The sequence below is a fragment of the Dasypus novemcinctus genome, chromosome 5 (assembly GCF_030445035.2).
Source record: "Dasypus novemcinctus isolate mDasNov1 chromosome 5, mDasNov1.1.hap2, whole genome shotgun sequence".
NCBI lineage: Eukaryota > Metazoa > Chordata > Mammalia > Cingulata > Dasypodidae > Dasypus > Dasypus novemcinctus.
The window spans coordinates 53842893-53868351 of record NC_080677.1 but is presented as its reverse complement, the minus strand read 5'-3'; the positions used below and the strand labels follow the sequence as shown (position 1 = coordinate 53868351).

At 39.8% G+C, this 25459-nt stretch overlaps 1 protein-coding gene and 1 pseudogene across 4 annotated transcripts in view; both read right to left on the bottom strand.

Moving 5' to 3' along the window:
* Positions 1-645: 645 nt before the first annotated feature.
* The window catches only part of COL28A1 (collagen type XXVIII alpha 1 chain), a 233162-nt gene continuing 208348 nt past the window's right edge, over positions 646-25459 (bottom strand). For 3 of the 4 annotated variants that reach the window (XM_071215161.1, XM_071215162.1, XM_071215160.1), the window contains 9 exons: positions 21829-21897; positions 21217-21297; positions 21093-21128; positions 17332-17368; positions 14971-15525; positions 13256-13413; positions 4176-4377; positions 2823-2999; positions 646-1788 (listed from right to left, as the gene is read on the bottom strand). In XM_071215161.1, coding sequence (XP_071071262.1) covers positions 2827-2999; positions 4176-4377; positions 13256-13413; positions 14971-15525; positions 17332-17368; positions 21093-21128; positions 21217-21297; positions 21829-21897 — 1311 coding nt within the window. In that variant the 3' untranslated portion in view covers positions 646-1788; positions 2823-2826. Of the gene's footprint in view, positions 1789-2810; positions 3000-4175; positions 4378-13255; positions 13414-14970; positions 15526-17331; positions 17369-21092; positions 21129-21216; positions 21298-21828; positions 21898-25459 lie in introns of all 4 variants that reach the window. The other variant, XM_058296959.2, reaches the window with a different exon arrangement.
* Positions 24643-25459, bottom strand: part of LOC139438959 (ATP-dependent zinc metalloprotease YME1L1-like) — a 32248-nt pseudogene continuing 31431 nt past the window's right edge.

Genomic DNA, 25459 nt, shown 5'->3' with positions numbered 1-25459 from the left:
AGTTTTTGTCCTTGAGAAGTTTCTCACACAAGAAAAGTAGTTGAGAGACTAAACAGCATAAGCAAGGATCAAAAAATGTTAGCAGGGAAGCAGACTTGGCCCAGTGGATAGGGCATCCACCTACCACATGGGAGGTCCATGGTTCAAACCCCAGGCCTCCTTGACCCATGTGGAGCTGGCCCATGTGCAGTGCTGATGCACACAAGGAGTGCCCTGCCACGCAGGGGTGTCCCCCGCGTAGGGGAGCCCCACGCACAAGGAGTGCGCCCAGCAAGGAGAGCCGCCCAGCGCAAAAGAAAGTGCAGCCTGCCTAAGAATGGTGCCGCACACAGGGAGAGCTGACACAAGATGATACAACGAAAAGAAACACAGATTCCCGGTGCCACTGATAAGGATAGAAGTGGTCACAGAAGAACACACAGCAAATGGACACAGCAGACAACCAGGGGGATTGGGGGAAAGGGGAGAGAAATTTTAAAAAAATCTAAAAAAAAAGTGTTAGCAACAAGAAGAAAGATGGATAAATTTGCATTAAAACCGAGAACCTCTATTCACTAAAAGAAAAAGAAAAAACTGTGAAAAATTAAAAGACAAGCCAGAAAAGATATTATTAATAGCAACACATATAATGAGCAAAGAATTAGATTCCAGAATATATAAGGAATTTTTAATATTCAATAATGAAAAGACAAACAATCCAACAGAAAAATCTTCCTCAATTATAAACAGGCATTTCACAGAAGAAGCACAGATGAATAAACATGAAAAGATGTCACAGAGAAAGGCACAAGATAGTATTTTATACCTATTATATTAGCAAAATTAAGAAGTCTTGACAATACTAAGTGTTGTTGGCAAGAATATCAAGCAATGGCAACAAGCATATACAACTGGTGGGAGTGTATAATAAATTGGTTCAGACACTTTGCAAAATAAATTGGCATTATGGAGTCTTATTGAATGTTCACACACCCTGCAACACAGCAATTCCACTATTAGATATAAACCCTAGGAACACACTCACACACATGCACACACAGACATGCACAAAAGCTGCGACATTGATGGAATAGCACAAGAATAAAATGGAAACAATTTAAATGATTGCAGACAAAGCAATGGTTGAATATATTATGGTATATTACACAAATATTATACAACAGTGAAAATAAATGTATATGAATTACAATGGGATAATTTGGCAAGTTGCAGAGAATTACCTATTATGACACAAATTTTCTAAAGCTTAAAAAACAACTAATAAATTATTTAGGAATATATTTATAAGTGGTAAGACGTGGATGAATTATAATGAATGAAAATAGCAAATTGGAGAAGGCTAGAGTATGATGTCATTTTCATGAAATTCTAAAATAAGCAAGACTAAATAAGTATTATTTAGAGACATATACAGAGATATGAAATTTTGCATGTTAAATTACATACCAAAACAATAGCAAACTGAAATACCAATCACAAACTTGAAGATGGAGTACTCTGGGTACAGAGCAGGGGCCTAGGATGGTGGAAGGCCACATAGAAAGCTTCAACAGAATTGGTAGTGTCTGGTTCAAACTCTGGGCGATGTGTTCACTGGTGTTCATATTATAATCATGTCTCTTTAACTGACATGTATGTTGCATATATTTTGTCATATCAAATGTTACATAATAAAATTCTAATTGAACCACAAGAATTTTTTCATATTTTTTCTAACGTGGCTGTTCTTCCGTACTCATCGTCCTCGAGTGCTTTGGTGCATTGCTCAGCCTGAAGGGGGCAGTAGGCCTGAAAGAAGAAGAAAGAAGGAGATGATATATACAGATGTTGCCTGAGCTCAGCTCAGAGCTAATGATCCTCCCAGGCTAGATGTTGCAACATTATTATAAAGTGACAAAGCCATTCTCAATTACATTATTGGGTCATATTTCTATTTGGTGACTCATTTCTCAGTATGACTTCTCTCTTTAACGTAACCTGCTCAAAAGTGGATATGGCTTCAAGTGGTTCTTGACTGGCAAGTGCCTTCTCATTCCACTCCAATAAATTGAAAGTTCCATTTAAATATTTCAAAAGAAGAGTGTAAAAACTTTGTTTAAATTACGACTTTTGTTTTAAATATATAGTTTAAACATATAATAAAGGCTTTGTGAGCACACATGTTGGAGAAATAGGGAGTGACAGTTGATAATGAATTTGAGTCAACTAAATCAAATTCACATTGATTTCTATTATCACTTTCAGGGTAAGTGAGGCAAAAATCTAATGACCCTCATCAACTCCACCCCCATTCCAGCAACCCTCATCTCTCAGAACCATATTGCATCTTGCAGAAATTTCCTAAGCACAATATCTCTCTCATCCCACCAACTTTCTTGCATAAACATATTCCCATCATGACTAATTTCCAAATCAAACTCCTTCCCACCATCACCCTTATGCCACTAGGGGATGGGGGAGAAGTTAATTCTATATAACATGTGGAATAGGAATTAGCAGAAATCAGAACCACATTGCAAGTTGTAAAGTAGATAGAAGTTACATAGTTTTGAGTCTAAACCCCCAACTTATTAGTTGGGTGACCAGAGACAAGTTACCAAACTTCTCAGAGCCTCAGCTTCCTCTTCTGGAAAAGAGGAAAATAAAACCTACATCTTGGGGTTGTTGTGAGGATTTGATTGTTTATGAACTGTAAATATTCAATACACACTCAAATATGGTACTTTATTTGTATTGGGTGAAAGTGTCGAAATTATAGAGGTTTTCTCTGTGCTTGTTTATAGAGACATAGGTTTATAGAGACTCTTTACAGGTTCATGTACTTGCTCATTCCTGACTGCAGGTTTCTTGACATTCCTTTTCACTGTTGAATCTGTTGCCTGAGCCATTACAGCCACTGAACCAAAATCGGGCACAAGAGTTGACCTGCTTGTCATAATACCATCGAACCACATGTTTGCTACAGTTTCCAGGTTTGAGGGCTTCAAAGCATCTAGGATCTAGGGGCAGAAAAGGATCATGCATTATTATAGGTTGTTTTTCCACTGAAGAGATTAAAAGTAAAAGCTTTATGAAGTTCTTATATAAATCAACTCTTCTCCATGCACACTAACAGACTAAAATTATGGTTCTAAGTTAATGAAAGAAGTGTTTCCTAAAACCCAAAGTATTTCTGTCATCATCTGAAATTCCACCATTAGGTATTCATTCCTTGGAAAACAAAGGTTTTTTATCTTAATGAAACCCCATTAAAATGTATTTATTTCTGAAAATATAACACTGTAAGCTTTCATTGTCTAATACTTATGTGGGGATGAGTTGACAAGGCAAAGGAAGATATGACTTCTCCCTACTGTGGATTGGATTTAAAAATCAAACTAATATTTGCAGTGAAAATTATTTTGACCTTCTGTACACATTTTCTCCCAGTTTGTTCATAGAAAGTGCCACTACAATCACATGCCTCGTTTTTTAATAGCAGAGAGAGAAAACAGCCCTCTCTCTTCCTCCCATAATCATTTCACCAGAGTTGGAGTATGTCTGGATTAATTTATTTTTCTCTCTCTCCCATGAAGAACTCTTAGACAAAATGGAAAGAAGTCACTTCCTCCATTCTTAAAAACAAAAAGTAAAAAATGTACATTGTTTAACTTATTTTCAAGCCAACCTAAAAGCTTCTTTTAGGTGAGGTCATAGTCTCTTTTGCAAATTCTGAAGAAAAAGAATTATATATATATATAATTCTTATATATATATATAATTCTCTATAGATCTCAAGCCCATAGAAAATATGTGATAAATCAGAATCTAGCCCTTTGACTTCTTTCTTTTTATTCTAACAATCCAGGGGTCAAAAACTCAAAAGCCTAAATGCATGACAAAGGCCACACGTAAGACAGCAGGGACTATAGAAAAACAGGAGAGCACAATCCTTTCTAAAGGCATTCAGATGAAAAATAATAATAGTAATAATAATAATATGATGGTCTAAAAAAATTTATAGACCAAATTTGTTCCAAAGGAAGCCAGTTTTCAAACTATGTAATCCACTGAAAAATATCCTTGGTACTCCGTGTTTAGACTGGTCACAGGGTAAGGTAAGATTTGGGCCATCTCATCTACCTTCCTCATATTGTGGATACAGATGCAGCAGCTGATTGACACAGATTTCTTACCTTTATGCACCAATTTTTCTGGCTGTAAAACCAAACCAGGACTTGGAGTTCTGGTTTCCAGATGCTCTGCCCCACGCTCAGGGGGGCTGGGCAATGGCCTCTGGATGATGGCAGCATCGGGTGAGTGTGGGGTGACCAGGCGGTCAGCCCGGGTAGGCTCTGGAGGCTCATTCTTTTCATTCTGATCTCTGGAGACAGTGAACTACACACACAAAAAGTCACATTTTTGTTTCTGATAAAGTGAAGTCAAAAAAGCTAGTTTGCTCTGGGGAAAATTTAAAGCAAATTTCAGCATTGCTTCTTCTACCCAATACTCCAATATTAATTAAAGCTCAATTTTATAAATGGAGCCCCCATATCATAGGAAATGATGGCTCTCCTCCATGTCATGTGCCCCAGAATACCTAACTTGAGGATTTTCCCACTGTTTCATATGGGTGTAGGTATGTATCCATACATCCATACACTTTCCCACCTCCAGTTATGCTTTTGTGCTGGGCCTTCCAGAGAGATCCACAAGCAGGTGGGAAAGATGCGAGGTTGGGAAGGTTTTATTTTCGTTATTTTCTTAATCACAGATAAAAGGATGAAAAGTAACCATTCATTTCTTTAACTTTTTTTCATGGCCTTTTTCTCTCCATTTTCTAACACTAGAGAACTTAGTAATATATTCTAAAATATCTTTATAAATTTAAAAAATATATATATATACATTTTTAAAATGTCTATAGGCACATAGTAGTCACTGAATACATTCTGAATAGGTTAGAGTCTTTCTGTTACACTAAGCTATGAGCTGAACGTAATAGGGACATGCAAAAAGGCACAAAGTAGAAAGAGCAACTTTGAACTAATTTTTCAATCCTCTAGGCTTTAATATCATTGTTTTAAAAAATAAAATTAGGCCCTAACATACATTCCAACTCTAAATATGGAATATAAGCAGCCCCAACTTTAGTGGCAGAATACACACCAAATTCATGGTAATGGTTGTCTTTTGAGGGTGAAGGAAGAGAAAGAGATTCTGGAGGAAAATAAGTAAGGGTTTTAACTTGATCTGAAGCAAGAGTGAGTGACCAAATGGACACATCGGTTAATTCTAGAAGGTGGAATTCAGGTGTTTGTTTAATGTATACTGTGTTCTTTTTTACATATCTTAGACCTAAACAAAAGCCTGTCTGTAAGTTCTGCCACATTTCTACTCCTGCCTTGGAGAGGAATGGCTCCAGCCTCAAGCAGAGGCTCTCCATAGAAAATGACACAAAAAAGGAGTGATGGGGGCATGTGAGGGGCCAACCAGGAGTCAAGACTGCTCAGTAGAGCTGGACAAACAGATAAGTTCTCATTGCCTTTCAGCCTTAGGCTGATGTTCAATGGGAGGAAAACAACTTATGAGCACAGCATAAATTCTGGGGAATTTTTTAGCTTATAAGCTTACAGTTTTGAGGCCGAGAAAAAATTGTCCAAATCAAGGCATCATCAGGACAATGCTTTCTTCCTGAGGAGAGGCTGCCAGCCATCCTGGACTCCTCTGTCATGTGGCAAGGCACATGGTGGTATCTGCTAGTTTCTCCCTTCTCTTCTGGGTTTCCTTGCTTTCAGCCTATTGCTTCCATGAATTTTTTGCCCTCTCTCTCTATTCATCCCATTTATAAAGGGCTCCAGTAAGAATATTAAGACCCACCTTGGGCCACACCCCATCTGAAGCCACCTATTAAAAAGGTCCTACTTATAATGGGACCATATACAGGAATGGATCAGCTTTAAGAACATGATTTTCTAGGGTACACACTCTTCGAACCAGTTTGCAACTGGTTAGAATGCATACTTTGCAACAAAAGAGTACAAAACAAAAAAACAGGAAATGATATCCCATCCAAAGGAAGAGGATAAAAATACAGAAAACAATTTATAGTTTCGATGCAATCCCAAAATATATTCCAATGACCTTATTTGCCAATCATAAAATTTAAATGGAAGGGTAAGGGTCCCTAAATAGCTAAAGCTATCTTGAAAAAGAAGAATGAAGTTGGAGGACTCATACTTCCCAGTCTTAAAACTTTATGAAGCCACAGAATCAAAATAGCACAGTACTGGCACAAAGACATATAGATCAATAGAATAGAATTGAGAGCTCAGAAATCAGCTCTTGGGAAGCGGACTTGGCCCAGTGGTTAGGGCATCTGTCTACCATATGGGAGGTCCATGGTTCAAACCCTGGGCCTCCTTGACCCATGTGGAGCTGGCCCATGTGCAGTGCTGATGCGCACAAGGAGTGCCATGCCATGCAGGAGTGTCCCCTGCGTAGGGGAGTCGTCGTTCCCCCCCCACCCCCCTGCGCAAGGAGTGCACCCTGTAAGGAGAGCCGCCCAGCGTGAAAGAAAATGCAGCTTGCCTAAGGATGGCACCACCCACACAGAGAACTGACGCAGCAAGATGACGCAACAAAAAGCCACACAGATTGCCACGCTGCTGATAACAACAGAAGCGGACAAAGAAGACGCAGCAAATAGACACAGAGAACAGATAACTGGGGCGGGGGCGGGGGGGGGAGATAAATAAATAAATAAATAAATCTTAAAAAAAAAATCAGCTCTCACATTTATGGCCAACTGATTTTTGACAAGGTGGCAAACACCACTCAATTGGGAAAGAATTGGTGCTGGGAAAACTGGATCTCTATTTGCATATTCATACCATATATAAAAAGTCAACTCAAAATGGATCAAAATCCTAAATATAAGATAGAACTATCAAACTCCTAGATGAAAATGTAGGGAAGCATCTTCAGGATCTTGTGTTGGACAATGGTTTCTTAGACTTAACACCCAAAGCACAAGCAACAAAACAAATAAATAGATAAATGGGACCTCAAAATAAATTTTTTAAACTTTTGTTTCTCAAAGGACTTTATCATGAAAGTAAAAAGACAACCTATGCAATGGGAGAAAATATTTGGAAGCCATATATCTGATAAAGGTTTACTATCCAGTATATATAAAGAAATCCTTCAACTTAACAAAAAGACAAACAATCCAATTGAAAAATAAGGAAAAGATTTGAATGGACATCTCTCCCAAGAAGGTATACAAATGGCAAAACAATGAACAACAACAAAAAAAACATGAAAAGATGCTCAGCATCATTAGCCATTAGGGAAATGCAAATCAAATCCACAATAAGATGCCTTTCACACTCATTTGAATGGTTTCTTTAAAAAAAAAAAACATGGAAAATAACAAGTGTTCAAGAGGATGCAGAGAAATAGGAACACTCATTCATTACTGGTGGCAATTTAAAATGCTGCAGCCATTGTGGAAATAGTTTGGCAGTTCCTCAGAAAACTAAGTAAAGGACTACCAAATGACCCAGCAGTCCCACTACTAGGTATATAACCCGAAAGAGTTGATAGCCAGGACTCAAACAGATATTTGCACACTGATGTTAATAGCAGCATTATTCACAACTGCTAAAGGCTGTAAGCAATCCAAGTCTCTGTCACTGATCATTGGATAAATACAATGTGGTATATACATGCAAAAGAATATTATTCAGCTACAAAAAAGAATGAAGTCCCAATACATGTGACAACATAAATGAACCTTGAAGACATCATCCTGAGTGAAATAAGCCAGACACAAAAGGCCAAATATTTTAAGATCTCACTTATTTGAAATAATTAGAATAAGCAAACTCATAGAGTCAGGAGCTAAAATATAGGAAATCAGGGGATGGGTAGGTTAGGGAATGGAAGTTAAGGCTTAACATGTACAGGATTCCTATTTGGAATGATGTAAATGTTTTGATAATAGATGGTGGTGATGGTAGCACAACATTGTGAATGCAATTAACAATGCTAAAATATTAATATATATCTGAATATGATTAGAAGGGAAGTATTAGATTGTATATATGGTAACAATAAATTTATTTTTAAAATCTATGGGACTACATCACACAAATCATGAACCCTAAATTAAACCATGTACTTTATGAATAATAAAATTATAAGAATAACCTATCATCAGTTGTAACAAATGTGGTGAGGTGGTGTGTGGGAATCCTGTATTTTATGCATGGTTTTTCTATAAACTCGCAACTTCTCTAATAAAGAAAAATAATAGTGACCTGAAAATTTTTTTTAAAAGTGCAGCATCTATAGAACATGAATGCATATGCAAAAGAGGATGTCTGACTATTAACCATGTGATTTCAAAAGGTCCTTTGCTTTCTTATTTCCACAGATTTTTCCTTGTAATTCATTACCTAGAATCATGCATATATTGCAGGCAAACTCGTCAAATTTGAGCTCCTGGCTGCTCTGGATGATTGCTAATGATCATCAGCATTACCCGTGTGCTAAACTCTGGGAAACTGCTGGTCAAAATTTCTACCTGTTGGCTGCCAGCTGGCCCCACAGCCAGCGCCTTCCAGGAATCTGGCTGCTCAGGAAACTTCCTTGATTGGCTCTTCTCAGTGTAACACTACATCTCTCAGCACCCACATACTTAAAGCTAATGCTCTTTCTTTGCATTTTAAGTTTGCTCAGGGCCTTCTGGAACACCCTGAGCTTAGGCTTCCCTTCCCCAGATTGACTGCAGATTTTTTAAAGGGAGGAATGGGATTTTATTCCACGGAATCATTCTTATATTAGGATAATGCCCTCCATTCTGGCTTTACTCAGTAAATCTTTTTGCATGCTCTAATTATATAATTTTGCAACAGGGAAAATATTCTAGTACTAATCCTTTATTTTACAAATGAGGAAACTGAGACCTCTAGAAAAAGGTGATTTGCCTATCACCTTTCTTCGTTTCCAAGATGCTATTGATTGTGAGATATACCATAAATTTAACAGTCTAAAAAGAAAGGTCACAACGCATTAAAGAGTTGCATGCCCGGTTTCCTAAATAATAAGACAGAGGAAATGTAAACTTTGGACTCAAGGAAATAATGTATTTAGCTTTGGCACTGAGACTACAACCCAGTCTTCCTACCTTCCAGGACTGGGGTATTTCTTCTAGATCAGTTTGCCATATGTTTATTTTCCTCCATATAATGGAAAATCTTATATTCTAAGGGTATTAAATCTTGCAATAACAATATATGATGCTTTCCAGGCAATTTCATAAGACAATACCAATAATTATTTATATTAAACAGGGTTTTATCAAGAAGAATTTGAATTTTTGACTACCACAATGACAAAACATTAATTTTAATGAGAGCATTAATTACTATAGTGACCAATATAAATATGTCGTTTTAAGTGGCTTAAGCAAGGCCACTTAAATAAATAATTAAGACAGAATTCAGGAAATCAACTCAATTCTCCTGTCAGTGGAAAAACTAAAGTAAACTAAACACTGGACTTGACCCTTGTCTTTTGAAAGATTAGGATGGATGTCAGGAAATCAGCTCAATTCTCTTGTCAGTGGAGAAACTAAAGTAAACTAAACACTGAACTTGACCCTTGCCTTTTGAAAGTTTCAATAGCATTGATTATGGCTTTTGGATAGGCTACTGCATTTAGTAATCAGTTTAACATGTTGGAGCAACCTACAAAATTTTACTTGAATAGGACATTAGAAAAAAATATGGATGCACTGAAATATTTGTGTTTTTTTTCTCTTGCTCTACTGTCCTGGAGGCTTAGCACCAAATTAAAATATGTGCTATAATATAATAGACAGGTTTTTAAGAAAATTCAGCCAAAATGGAAATCTATTTGAAGGATATAATTCAATGATATCATTTTTAAAAAGAGTAATAAAAATTAAAATGACATTATCAACAGAAAATGGATAAAGTGAAGAGGATGTAGAAAGGAGAGAGAGAATATGAGTTATGAGACAATACTTACATACACAAGAAATGATGGGGCCCTGATGTAGGACAGTAGAGGTGTGGATGAGGAGAAAGGAGTTGACTAGTGGATAGAGGGATGTTAAGAACAGACCAATAACACAACCAATCCGATGTCCACATAGAAGAGGTGGCATTGGATTGGGAAAAGTGGACATGGTGGCTGATGGGTATGGGGAAAGGCAGGAAGAGATGAGAGGTGGAGGCGTCTTTGGGACATGGAGCTGCCCTGGATGGTGCTTCAGAGGCAATCACCGGACATTGTAAATCCTCACAGGGCCCACTGGATGGAATGGAGGAGAGTATGGGCCATGATGTGGACCATTGACTATGAGGTGCAGTGGTGCCCAAAGATGTACTTACCAAATCCAATGGATGTGTCATGATGATGGGAACGAGTGTTGCTGGGGGGGGGGGGGGGAGAGGTGGGGGGGTGTTGAATGGGACCTTACATATATATTTTTAATGTAATATTATTACAAAAAAAAAAAAAAAAAGAACAGACCAATGAAGACAGCACCAACTAGTGTGGACAGAAGGTAAGGTAAAAATGAGGTCATGGAGGCACCCTGGGTTTCCTGCTCAGGCTGGTTGGTGGGGCTATACCCCTAGTTAGGAAATCCAGAGGAGCAGCTTTGGAACATCAAATTAATTTGATTATAAAAAGATAGAGATAGGATAGTAGCAAGAGGACATGTGAATCAAGAGAGGTTAGGAGGATTTTTTAAAGTGTGAATATCTGAACCTATTTACTGATCACAGGGAAGGAGTCTATAATATAATCAAATTATTCATCAGACTAATCTCTGCTTCCTTCCTTCCTTCCTTCCTTCCTCTCTTTCTCTTCCTCTTTCTCTCTCTCTTTCCCTCTCTGTTCCCCACCCCCCACCCCCCCACTTCCTTACTTCCCATTCATTTGGGAAATCCCCTGAAGTCAGGCTTCTGCCTCCAACATGCCACTGAAACTGCTGGAAGAGCCACTGCCATAAAAAATTAGTTAGGGTTAGGGTTAGGGTAGATTGTAGAAAGTAATCCCATCTACAAAATACCTCCCTAGCAACATTTAGGCTAGTGTTTGACCGAAGAACTGGATACCATATCCTGGCAAAGCTGATGCGTGATATTAGCCATTTCATCTATCTTGGATATCTGTCAGATGTCTCTACCACTTTACATGGTGTGAACTAAACTCATTATTTTCCTTTCCAAAAAATCCAACCTGCCTTCTATCTTCTCCATCTCAGTATACGTTGTTTCAATCTACCTTTCTAGATACTAGAAAATCAATAGTCATCCTAAGACCCCCTCTTCTCTTCCCTAACCTCCAAACCATTCAACCACTAAATCCTGTTAATTCTATCCTGGAATTATCTTTCCAGTATGCGCCTCTGCCTTAGTAGGACCTCATTATCTCTCACCTGGTGATAGCTCCTCAATCCCACTTCCAGCCTCCTCTCCTCCTCCTCCTGTTTAACGTTCACCCTGCAGACGGAGCTATTCTTCCTATGAACCAAACGTGGCCACGAACCAAATACGAGCCGTGAACCAAATATGGCCCTGGCTTTAAAAATTCCTCTGCTATTTCCTGGCTGCAGGCCTATGGATGAAGTTCAAGCTCCTTAGCTTGACAAATGAAACCATTTATCATTGGTCCTCAAATTCCCTGTCTGGCTTTAATTCTCACCACGCATACCCTAGGCTATACAGTTTGACTGAACTTTCCCTAGTTACTTGAAATGCCATGCTGCTTTTTAATTCCCCTTTGCCCACATGTTCTATCTGCTGGAAACAGAGAACTGCTATAGTTCTCCAGAGAGAAAGAAAGTGCAGCCTGCCCAAGAATGGCGCCACACACATGGAGAGCTGACACAGCAATATGCTGCAACAAAAAGAAACACAGATTCCTGGTGCCGCTGATAAGGATAGAAGCGGTCACAGAAGAACACACAGCGAATGGACACAGAGAGCAGACAACGGGGGGGAGGGGGAGGTGGAAGGGGAGAGAAATTTTTTAAAAAATCAAATGGTTCCCAAAACCGAAAATATTTACTACATGGCCCTTTAGAAAAAGAGTTTGGTGACCATGGTGTAAAACATGTGGTATAAATGAGCGTGTTAATTTCAATGGACTGTAAGGGCAGTTCATTGCCCTAATGCAAAGTACAAATTTCAGAGTTGATTAGTATTTAATCAAATAGAAATATGGGAGAAGCTCCTACTCTTCTTTGAACAGGATATAAAAATTTAGTGAGCCCTGTAATCTGTGGCCCCAATGGTTCTGGGACCACTTGCTGATCTGGAGGTTTCTCAAGGCCTGAGTCCATCAAGAGTGTTAGCTGAATCCTGATGTTAGAGAATCGTTGCACTTGCTGATAGTGAATCTTTCATAAAAGGACACAGCAGGGAGTCCACTAAGCTTACAGAACAGGTACATGTCTGCTGTGTGCTTGCTTGCTGATGGATATCAAAATGTGTACTAAGGATTGGTCTAGACTTGCTTTAGATGTAATTTGGTGGCAAAGTGACTAGAGCACTCATTCACCAGTAACTAGGGAAGGCTTCCCATTTTCACCTAAAAGAACCTGAAAGACCCAGGTCATTTCGCAGAAGCTTGTTATGAAGAGAGGCACATTTGTCTTGACACATTCAGGAGGTAATTCTCGTGTACACAGGGTTGGGAGCTCTGCATCCACCCTCACACCATATGCCGGTATTGCCTACCTCCCCATCCTACTCCAAGCACTGGAGGTGCAAGATAAAGGAACAAGAATGAGGCTTGGAGTGTGGGAAAGAGTCAAGTTGGGGTATACATACTTTGAAGAAACTTGAGAGGGTGCAAAGTGGAGTATAGATGCACAGATGGTTGCATATGAAAGGATCTGCAAGGCGCGCGAAGTGGGTGGATTCAAATAGTATAGTGTTCATCTGTTTCAGTGTACATGATTACTGTGGTGGTGCAGGGCTATAGCAAAATATTATTTGCATAATTTAACAATTACTTTTAAAATCTGGAATTTTTAAAAACACTATATTCATCTTCCTGGGCCCCAGAGCTGTTTCAGAACTGGAAATCTGGAAATTTCCTTTAAATCCAAGGGCCTGAACATACAAATACCTCAGGTGATTCTTCACAGTACAGGACAAGATGGCCTTTTACATAGAAGAGACAGAACATGCAATTTTAAGCTCTCAGATTAAGCACGACAGTTACTTACTGACTCAAAAATTTGTTTCTCGGGCTCTGGAGTGAATTCATCAAATTCTCCCCCTGGCATACCAAGTCCAGACTGAGGCGACGATGAACCAAAAACGTGAAGGAAATAGGAATCAAAATCCTCACAAATTTCTTTAAACAATTTATCCTTCAGGGTTTCTTTTAAAAGAGAAGGATGAAAAGAGAAAATAAAAGCAATGAGATATTATTGAAAACCTGTATAGAGAGATCTGCACTGTAAAAATAAGCAGATAATTCCCCATCACTAGAAAGCAACTGTGAAGTGAACTAAGTTATAAAGCAATTTTACCTTTTGTATAAAAGGTTAGCTAAAATAATTGTACTTAATTCAATACTACACGATGATCCAAATAGGCAAAGGAATGACTGTAAGTGCTTATTTAACTGTGTCATACTGTGAACTATTATATACAAGGGACAAGCCACAGCTTAAGAAGTTGAATAGGCATTACCTCTGACTTTAGGGATAGCAAAAGTTCTGCCAGTCCAAAACTATATCCCTCACTGGCTGTAACCAATTACTGACTTTTTTGGATGACATGACAATGATCATCATTTATTAAACTATAACTTGTTTCTGAACAGTATAATATTTTCAGGCATTCTGACCCATTAACAGCCAGTAAGATTGAATATATCAGACAAACCCACCAGTTTCACAGCAGGGTTTTGTGGAAATGGGACTCGAGGTTAGAAAACTCTAGAGAAAGGGGGAAATAGAACATGGAAAGATTCTGAGCATGGGATGCTATCCTATGGCCGGCTGTGCTAGTACCCAGAGGGGGTAGGAAGCAGCAGGAGGCATGGAGGCCCATGGCAGGCCACATCAGACCCATTCGCAGGTCGGCGGAGGACAAAGGTTAGAGCCAGACTGAAGGCTAGAACTAAATTAAGCATAACTTTTACCTGCTTCCCAAGCTTGCCCAGTGTGGGCCCTGCCTGAATGAGTTAACAGTTTCCAAATAATTGGAACCTGATTCACTATAAAGTGATAATGACCAAAATTAACCCATAGATACGTCAGGGCCATAGGGTGCCTGATTAGAAAATACCAGATCATGTGAGAGAGGAAATGTAACATAGGGAAGTCCATAAGATTAGCATAGCATTGTAGGATGAATGGCCAAAAGTTTGATCTCTAAGATAAATTCCTGATATCAGTCTTTTTGCTCATCATTATCTGTTTTCATAAAAGCAGAGAATAGAATATATTGTTTAAATAATCCCAGCTACTTGGCATTTTTCATTGTTTTAATTACCATCCTTTTTTTTAAAATTTAAAATGTTCTTCATTCATATTGATTCTATGGTAATTTTCTGCCTGGCTGCCAGCTGGATCCATCCCTTATACAAGCAAGGTAACTTTCTGAACATTACCCAGTCTTAGTTATATCCCCAAGTCCTATTTTTTCTCTTCATCAACATCCTTGACCTTAAATACTCCAGTGGAACAACTCCAAAGTCAACTCAACAATTATTATGAATGAATAGAGACAAGGGATGACAAACTGGATTAACTCCAAACTGGATGATACTAAATTTTTCATGCCTCTGGAGTTTATGTGTTACAATTTAATGTATATTTGGGCACAAGCCTCACTAGCCTCCGATTTCCACTTTTGGCCAGGATAATCCAGTGATGTGGGCTTTGGAAAAACAAGATCAATTCTGACCCTCTGAGGCAGACAGCCTTACCTTGCAGAGCAAAGAAGTTATCTAATTCATAGACATGCTCACTATCTGGGTCAGTAGCAATTAGATTTATTTCTTTGCGGAAAACAGCAATATTGGGATCATTTTTCTTCACCACCCCAATCACAAATGTTTCAACACTAATGTCACTGGATTTCTTCACCTCTTCTGCCAGGAACTGTTTATCTTGGTCATTTGTCTGTCCATCAGTGATGACCAAGGCCACCTTCTTTACTCCTGACCTTGCATCCTGGAACATGAGGTTGGCTTTTTGGAGGGCGAGGCCTGTGTAGGTGCCTTCCCCCAGATACTGCATGCTGTCCACAGCCAACTTCAAGTTGTCCTTGCCAGAGAAGAGCTTCAAATCAGACACCACCTCCACCTTATGGCTGTAGTTGATCACACCTATGCGGGCTGTGGAAAGGTCCCCAGCAATCCTGTCAGTGAGAGCTTTCACAAAATCTTTGATGATCTGGAAGTTCTCTAGCCCCACGCTTTCTGAGCTGTCAATCACAAACACAAGCTCCACGGGAATCTCTTTGCATTTGCGCCCGCATCCTAAAGGGCGAATGTTGAGACAGAAACATTGCAGGCATGAAAGTCAAAGCATAAGGGAGGGGCATCAGATCAGTGAGGGATGGGGAGAGAGGGACAAGGGTGAAACTGAGACCTGGATTATTACCTCCCTTTATGAACAGCTGACAACCGTTTCCCTTCTGATTTCTATATTGGACTCTTTTTCAAATATAGTGCAGAAATATGGAAAACACTCTAATGGATAAAATAATAAACACCCATATGCCCATTTCTCAGATTAAAAAATGTTTATGCCTTCCCAATTACATTCCCTCCCTTTCCTCAAGAAGTAACCACTATCCTGTATTTGCTCTTTATCATGCTGCCATTTATATTTAATCTGAATCTGAAAGCTGATATTTCTGTCTTTACTATATCCTTATATGAAAATGGAGAGTTGCTCGTTGCATGGCCAATGGGTGGAGTAAAGGGATGGAAATCTTTTAATGTGGGGAAGGACTGGGGCTCCCAACTGTGGGCAAGAGGTGCTTCCCTTAGCTACTCTAGGGATGGCCAGTCACCACAATGGCAACTATAGCAGTTCTCTTACTATTAAGGAGGCCTGGGTCCATCCATCCTAGGAAAACTTTTGAGGGGAGTAATTCCAGAGAACACTGATCAACAAACAACTTCTCTATAGAGTTTACCATTCAAAGAAGTTGCCAGAGTCATCTGGCAATAATACTTATCAGAGTTCCATTTGTTTATTCATATCCTCATGTTGCTCAATAACCATACTACAGGAACTCGTCAGGAAACCACCATGTTCTTATTACAGGGCTTCTAGAACTCAGAAGCCATGTCTAAATTGGCCTTTTACCATAGAGTTTGAATCCTATGCTGGTTCCTAAGGCCCAGAGTCAACCAGGGACCAGGAACTGAACTCAGGACCTTGTATTGGGAAGCTGGCATTCAACCACTGAGCCACATCGGCTTCCCTGAATTGGCTTTTTCATTTGTTTTGCTTGTTGTTTTGTTTTGTTTTGTTTTGTTTTTCCAGAAAACACAAGGAATTGAACCCAGGACCTCCCATGTGGGAGGCGGGTGCTCAACTCCTGGGCCATATCTGCTCCCTAAGGCCCAGAGACTTTTGGGAGACAAGCCTTTTCTGGAATTCTCCATATGAAAGGAAATGATACCCCTACAACTGTCCAGTTTAAACAATAAAGTTTCTCTTCACTTCATTATTCCATTAATCTTTTGCCTTTTGGCTAATCTCCTTTCTTTCCTTCCTCTTTCTGGTAACTCTATTTTAAACCTAAGGTGTTTAGCCATGGAAGCCTTTTGGATATAGTTGTGAGGCAAGCTGAACTCCTGGCTGCATCTTCCTGCCTGTGGGAGTAGAGTATAGCTCTTGAAATAATACTCAAAACTCAAAGACTTTAGGAAAAATGTGGAAATTATAATTGCTAACTAGCGAGGCTCAAATATCAGTTGGGTCCTTTGAATCCTATTTCCTTCACTGTGCTTTTCTTCCAAAGCACAGAACTCAGGTAAATGTCACTGAATACAAGTAAGCACTGTGCTTACAAAGGGCCTGGATGCTCACAGACTGGAGGCTTGTGCCTTTATCCTCTCTAATCAGCTAGGGAAGATGATTTTCATTTCTTTCATCAGTATTCCTACAGTCCCTCTCACTGCTTCCATTCAGTCTCCCACTGACTTTTCAAATGAGCTTCCAACATTCCCACTGGCTATAAAATATACACATATCTTGATTAACCCAGTGTTAGCACAGTGGGGTCAGTACTTTAAAGTGATGGTTTTCCCTTGATAGTCAAATCTTACCACATATTTCAATAATAATTTTAATAATGTCTTCTCTCTGGGGGGGAAGGAAATAAATATATTAATATTAACTGTAAGATGTTAATATTTTTTCTTATAATCATAAAGGATATGTCTTATTACAATCAGCATTGGATCATTTGATTTAATCCCTCCACTGCAGAAAATAAAATAGCCCAGAATTTTATGTTGGATATAACATAGCATATCTGAAATTATTTTGAGTTATGAAACTTAATAGCTTAAACTTTTGTGGCTCTAGGATTTACCAGCTGTGTGGCCTTCAGCATTAGGAAACTGACACTATCTATATTTTAGGGTTTTAATCCACACCACAGCAACACACAGAACTCTTAGCTCAGGGTCTGGCACCACTCAGCACCACCTACAATGATGTGGTTTAGTGTGTGCCTTCAGAGAGATGATTTAAACCACATCTGATGAGGGACCAAGACAAGAACCAGAACGAGAATTCATTCTATGCCATTGTCCCTCCTCTCTTTCTGTACTAATCCCTGATTTTTTGAATCCCCTCCCCAGTTTCCTAATACCCTCACTTTGGCTCTTCCATGAAATGTCCCCATGTTCCCGAACCATCCCTTCCCTGCTGCCCATCGGCTCCATCAGAAAGGCTGAGATTAGCTGGATATTGGAAATAAATCTGCTGGTGCCCTGCCTGCTGTCATATACTTAGAAGTGGCTGCATGTGTCCCCAGTGCCAGGTGTGCTGCAGGGTGCGGGGAGTATTCCAGGTGGGAGAACATTGCACTGCAATATTTGAGTGGAATGATGACTCAGAGTACACAGCAGGAAGAACAACAGGAAATTTGGAAGACAGACAGCTTACGGCAGGTCTTTGTATCACGATGAAGAGTGTGGACTTTATTCACAGCAGTGGGAAGATATATGATCCCCAAGGAGAGAAGAGATCTGATCACATGAGCATTTAAAATAGATGATCGCAGCAGCAAATGGGGGATTTGAGTTTGCTAAGTATTCATCAGCTATGAATAATGAGACCAGAAGGCAGTAATGGTAGTGATGGAAGGGAAGGACTGGCCTGGAGGGACATTTCAGAGGGAGAATGAGGGGGTTGGTGAGTAACTGGAAGAAAGAACGAGGGAAAGAAGGATCCTAGCATGTGGTAAATGGTGGTGATGCCACACTGTGGGATGGGAAGAAGTGGAACAGAGGCAGGTTGGGAGCCAGCGGAGATCATGAGCTCAGCTGGGCCTTACTGTGTCTGAGGCATCTACAGCACAGCCTGTTGGAGCTGTCTCATAGGCAGCCTTATGTAATAGGGACTCGTGCTCAGGGGAAGAGTCCAAGCTGCAAGCAGGTTTAAGAAATGCCGGCAAAATGGGCTGTTGATGTCGGGATCACAAATGAGATTGCCTGGAGTTTCTTAGCCTTTTAAAAACCATTCCTCTCCCTCTCCCAGTCTGATAAACATATTCTTTTCTATGTTTATAATAGAAAAACAATATCTCTTCATTTCTTATGAAATTTTATTGTGATATTAAATTAGCTTTTTCAAACTACCTTAAATGGCTGTCCCTTCCTGAGAGTATCAAGGCAGGGAAGAGAAGATGGAGGACAGAGACTGGGAAATGCCACCATTTCAGGAACAGGTGGAGAAAGAAGGCTTTATTGAAATAATTTGGTGTCAATTATTAAAACATTTAACTCTTAAAAGAGGAGTTTGTCAGTCTGGAAAGAATCTGCAATTAATAGCTGTTTGGAACAGTACAGCTTTCACACAGGAGTAACCAGGGACTGGCATCAGAGAAAACAACTTCAACTCTAAGGGCTCTACTAGTTGCTAGTCAGGTAACTAGTTCATCCTTTCTCCCTGACTTAACATGTTCTCATTTTGAAATGGTCATAATACTACCTACCTCATGTAGCTATCATGAGGATTAAATGTAGAGTCTTGGGAAAAAGAGGGCCGTGGCTGCAGCCTCCTCCTTCTTTTTGCATCTCATCCCAACCAGTCCTACGCCACGTGGGGCCTGGGCCAGCATTCATGCCGAGAACCCAGTCCTCACTTCCAAGCTCTGTTCAGCTCTGAAAATAGCTGCTCTTTGGCTACCAGTTGGGTGAACCCATCCATATGAGCCAGTGCTGTCACCTCTTCAAACTTAGGGCCATTTAGCAGGGAATTAGGAGACTCAGGTATCCAGAATGTGGTATAGAAGAGGGGCCATGTGTTCAGGCTGGGCATGATCCAAGGCCCAAGGACTCCCCATCCCAGGGTAAGTGCACACAGCTGAAAAAGGCTTAGAGGTCCAGAGTGGGGCCTCAAATCATGGACCCACATTTAGCCATGCAGTACTGGCTAACGATGGTACAGATGTGAAAGAGACTAACACAGTGCACATACTAGATGCTCTTTTAATGTGTATTCTCTTTCTCATCATACTTCCCTTCCTGTTAGTCCTTTTTTCTAGAATACAGAATGCTAAGGACAGTGGATCATGACCCCATTTCCAAAGATTTCTGCCTCTTGGTTTCGACTTTCAGCTCAGGAAGTAAAAGTCTACCTTGACCCCAAGATTTACCCAACCTCATTTCTCATATCCATATCATGGACTTTATCACGCATAGGCGAGCATCATTTACTTGTCTTTCCTCCAACTAGACTGTGAGCTGCTTGAGAGTAGGGACCTATTCTCTTATTGATTACTACGTCCTCAGTGCCTGACTCAGAGCCTGACTCAATAAATGGTGAAGTGAATGAATAAATGAACAAAGGAAGGAAGGAAAGAAACCAGTCCTGCTCCCCATGTCGGGAGTGAAGGGCTGGTATAAACCTCTGGGAAACTTGCCTCTGATCATTTTAGGTACACTCTTCCCTACTTTGGGGGGAGGAATTGCTACATATGTAGCTGCTTCGTGTATTGGAGGCCTCTGTAAGGGTCTGATGTGTTGGGGAACAACAAAGAGAAAGAAGGCAGATGGGCCATAACAAATGTGTGCAGTTCTGTTTGTCACACACCCGGTGCTCTGCTCCGGCCCTCACCACCTGAACTCCCCCATCCCTCACACCTGGATTTGCTGGGCACAGTCCACTGGGTCAGCATCCCCAGACACTCTAAAATATCAAAAGGGGAGAAAGACAAGGTCTCCTTTCTCTCTCCAGCCCCAGGCGATATAATGCTTTTGAATCAAAAGGGAAGAATTAGACCTGGTTATAGAAATCCAGGAACTTTCCCACCCCGTAGGAACAGAAAGAAACTGCCTTTTGTTTTCCCAGGTGTGGGAAGAATAGGAAAGACTTTATAGGTGCTTAACAAATATTTGTTGAAAGAGTGAACAAATACATGAAAGTAGACCTAGTTTTGGGATTGTTCTCCTCAGAGCACTTCCTAAAGGAACTAGTTCAGTTAAAAAAAAAGAGCCCCCATTCTGAAATGCCAAGAACCATGTAAAATAAAAAATATTGGTAAAAAAATAATAATAACTTGGTCATTTGACTTCTTGTAGACAGCTCATCTCTTTGTTACCAATAATATCAATGTTACCAACGCTACCAGTGGTCAGAGGGGAGTAGCCACACACTTCCTCCAGGCTGAACACAGGCTGCCAGGTTTCATTTCTCCCCTAACATTCATATTCTATTACCTCATGCGTCCAAGTCAACACTGGGCTTGTGGGTTGCTACTATTTCAATAGCAACTGGAATTCTGCATCAAAAGAATTCATAAATCTAAAGCAGTAATTTTGCCTAACACAAACCCCTCAATGACCCTGATACTCACTGTGAGTCCCTCGTCTCCCTTTGGTCCTTGTAACCCCTACTTAGTGGAAGAAGAGTAACAGTCAATACCCGCTGGAACCAGGAATATATAAAATTACAGCAAGTCTTCAAAAATCACTTCTCACCTGTTTTCCTGGTGAGCCAGGGTCTCCAAGTTCCCCTTTATCACCTTTCTTTCCCACATCGCCCCGTTCTCCATGCTCTCCCTTTATGACATAGCAAAAGATAAGTTCAGAATGAGAATAGTAAAGACAAACAAGAAAAATTCTAATACGTGGTATATTCACAACTGGTATCTCTGGTTCTTATTGGTATAATATACTCATGAGAAAAAAAGAAAAAACTTTGGGGCAGTTCATGTAAATTTCCCCAACCACCATTATCTAATTCATGATGCACCAGAGATCTCAAAGCTCTAGAGACCTCAGGAAACCATCTAATCAGCTCACTGCCTTCAGGAAGTTCAAGTCTTATATAATTCTACCAGTTATCTGGTATTTCCTACATGATGGGTTGTATTTATTTCTGTATTAGCTGATGTTTGAGAATGGCAAAAATGGGATTTTTCAGTTAGGCGTATCTGTAGGTAGAAAAGGCAAATGAACTCACTTTCAGATGGAATCTTTTCCCCTTGAGAGTTGTAAGGAACAGAGTGGCAACTATATGAGAGCTCTTCAAACGTTAAAGACACTGAGACCCAAAGCCTACACATCTCTCTAGGGCCCTGAAATTCTTACCTTCTGGCCTGGGAGGCCACGGCCCATTGTGCCCTTGGTACCTGGAATGCCTTGAGGTCCTTGCTCCCCCTACACAGGAGACAGGGATACTCATGTTAAATTCCCAAGATAACACAGAATGTGCTGTGGGTCAGAAACATACTTGTGGTTTCAACTCTGCATTAGCTTATTAACTAAATTTGGGGGGGTGGAATAGATGGGCCCAATGGTTTACAAGTCAATGTTTAATGACTGACTCTGGGGTAGGGCCCTGATGTCAGGAACAGAGACCGTGTCTAGGTTCTTACTTCATAGAAAGAAAGAATTTAAGCCATAAATTAATTAGGCAAGCACAGGATTTATTGGGGGTAGGGATGGGTACACCAAGAAGAACAGAAATATGCCTTTAGAGTATAAGGTGGGCAATTTCTGCCTTGGTGTCCTGTTTTGTTTTGTTTTTTGGTGGGGGGAGGTACAGGACTCCAGGGTCTATACTGATTGGCTTATTTGAGACAAATCAGGGGAGCTCACCTGGGCGATTTGATTCTCTTAGGGGGTTAGGGGTTGCTGTCCGATGGTGATTGGCTCCTGGCTATATTGCCCTCATGGGGGGCTTATACATGGTATCATCCCGATCACAAATAAATAGCTGTTACTTCTATTGTGATGTTAATGGTGATTTGACTATGTTTTAATATTTTTCTATATTTTCTGCTATGCTAAAAGTATGCATTTTCTTAATAATGGGGAAAAGGGTCTATAATACTATCTCTCCCTAATTAATGCCAAGGAATCAGAAAAAGAGATGCTTTTATAATTCACCATGGACTCTTAGTTCCATCCTTGGTAATTTGTAGCAATATGAATCTATAAATCTAAAGTTAACCTTGCTTCATTCAGAAAGTTGAAATGTTTTCATTTCACTACTTGTTTTTAACCTTGCCCATAATAATTTAACATTATCTCTTGCCCCCCAACAATTACACATTTTGAGGGTTTTTGTGATTGTTAAGCATGAAATAGGAATAATTACTAACAAGAATACAAAGTCATGGTGCTGATACTGCCTGTATTCCAACACTCCATCCCTACTTAAGTCTGGATCATTAGTAACAACCAGACTGTGGCAAAGATTCGAAGGACGTGGACTCTAGGGTTTGATTTGCTTACCTTGGGCAGCATTTCTCAAAGGTACCCTGACCACCCCCACTAGAATCACTGTTACGCTTGATAAAAATTCCAAATCCCAGGCCCAACTTCAGACGAACTATGTGAGAATCAAGGATGCTGGTAGGGGAAATTATCCATTTTACCATAAGGATGCTAAAGCTTGAGAGCCACTACTCCAGAAGGTATGATGGGCTCTACAAGTTAACTCCTGGAAGGGGCCACAGAGGCATGCTTGGGGGACACTAATTTTGATTATTTCAGCATGTCTCTGTGTCCTAGCTCATTTTTTCAAGGTTTTAAAAAACCAACAGAGTCCTTTCTTTTTAAACTAGTTGTATGAAATATTTCACACATACAAAAATTATACAGAATAAGATAAACACCAGTTATATGGGTCCTCCATGGTAAATCAAGCTCAGATTCCAAGCTAGGGATTCAAGAATGAAAGGAGAGGAGAAAAATCAGTTCTGTTTCCAAAGATGACACTCCTAACACAGGTGCCACAAAGAGGAATAGGTGGGAGTATGTGGAAAATGAAGATCAACCTCATTACACTTAGTGAAGATGAGTTCTATTAGGAGTGAGTCTACAGCTTCATCTTGGAATGTGAAGGATAAAGGCTCTCCCTGCATACAGATTAGGTGACCTTCCCACAGAGTGATATGAAGGGCCCTGGGGAGATACACATCTGAGATTCTCTCCTCTAATTACAAAGAAATAAAAAACAAATATTATAAGAAAGATATCCTCTTAAGAAAAGTGTCTTAATAAGTGATGCTTCGGTATAAAGTAGCTTTCTCAGATTTTTTGTAGAGGTGAATGAGGGCATTTTCATTCAGTCAGGCATGACTGAAAGGTAACTTTGGGTAGTCGGGTACCACAGGTACCTAACTGGGGAGTTAGGAGGGTTTGGGTCCAGGTACAGGGGAAATTGAAGGCTCACCGAAAAACACTAACAGGAAATCCATGGTGTGCTCTGTTCCCCAAATTAAGGACCTGGGACTTGGGTGCAATGGTGAATTATCATTGGGAATTAGGTATTTAGGCAAAGTGGGTCCAGAAAGAACTTGATACCTTTCCGACAATTTTTCGGAATAATTATTTCTTTTCTAACCTTTTAAGTTCCAACCACAGCTAAAACAGAAGATGCCCAATAAGTGTTTAAGACTAACTAGCTGTCATTAAGAAATGACAGAATTTTCTAACAGTTACAAGCTGGTGTGGATTCATTGCCATGCCCCCAAGGAAGAACTGCAGAGTAGCCAAATATCATGTTAGAATCAGCTCCATATTCAAGAATATATTTTGCATACTTCACCAGACAGACATTTTTTAAAGGTCCAATTTTTATTCATATCTAATAGTAATCAACCATAAAAATCATTATTTTCAATGTAATAACTGATTGATATTTCTCAAACAAGCTGTTAGTTTATTTTCCTGATAACTCTTTATTTTCTTTAACATATTTGCTATGTGTTGCTAATTTGCACTAGATGTCAATAATAATAACCAAAATTAGATAAATGTGACCAAATCTGACAAAGTGTTTCACAACGTTGAATTTTACCAAATCAAGGGTGGGAGGAGCTTTGTGTATGAAGATTACTGCAGTGCTACTTATATTCTTGCAATAAAACCAGCTAAACATTTATATGAAGGGAGTTAACATCTCACTTCCAATTTCTTCTCCTCAAGAACAATTTGATTCTCTTTGGTATCCAAAGTCTTATAGGTCAATAAACCTTCTGCTAGACTCTTATGCTCTTTTGCAGCACATGTACAAGGTCCCACGTTCAAGCCCCGGGACCTCCTAAAAAGAAAAAAAAAAAAAAGATGTGTTCTGCTCTTTCATATGAGTCCCTTAGAAGGATTCTTATTTCTTGTTCAACAGCACATTGATTTTTGGGACTCAGTTTTCCTGCATCATTGTCGGTCATAATGCCAAGCTTTTCATGCATTCCAGATTTGGTAACTTTCTGCTTTGCAATTTTAGTTGCATTATCATAATCACTGGAAGCACCTGTTGTAATATGGTCAGTTCCAAATATAAGCTCCTTTGCTGCTCTTCCTCCCATACTAACATCCATTTGTGCAAGTAGCTGGGCTGTAGTTTCATTCCACCTGTCATTTTCAGGCAACAGGGACACATGTCCAAGTCCTGACCCTCATGGTATGATTGTAGCTTAGGTGATAGGCATTGCTTTTTTAGTGTAATATGTAATGATAGTATGACCAGATTCATGATATGCTGTGATAGTTTTGTGGTTTTTTGTTTTTTTAATCCCCACCGCCCCCCCCACTTTGTGGCTTTTTGCATGCTGTCTGCTCTCTGTGTCCATTCACTGTGCATTCTTTGTGTCTATATTTATTTATTCTATTTTTCCTCCCCCCTTGTGACTTGCTTGCTGTCTGCTCTCTGTGTCCATTTGCTGCGCACTCCTCTGTGTTCTTGCTTGTCTCTCTTTTTTGTTGTGTCACC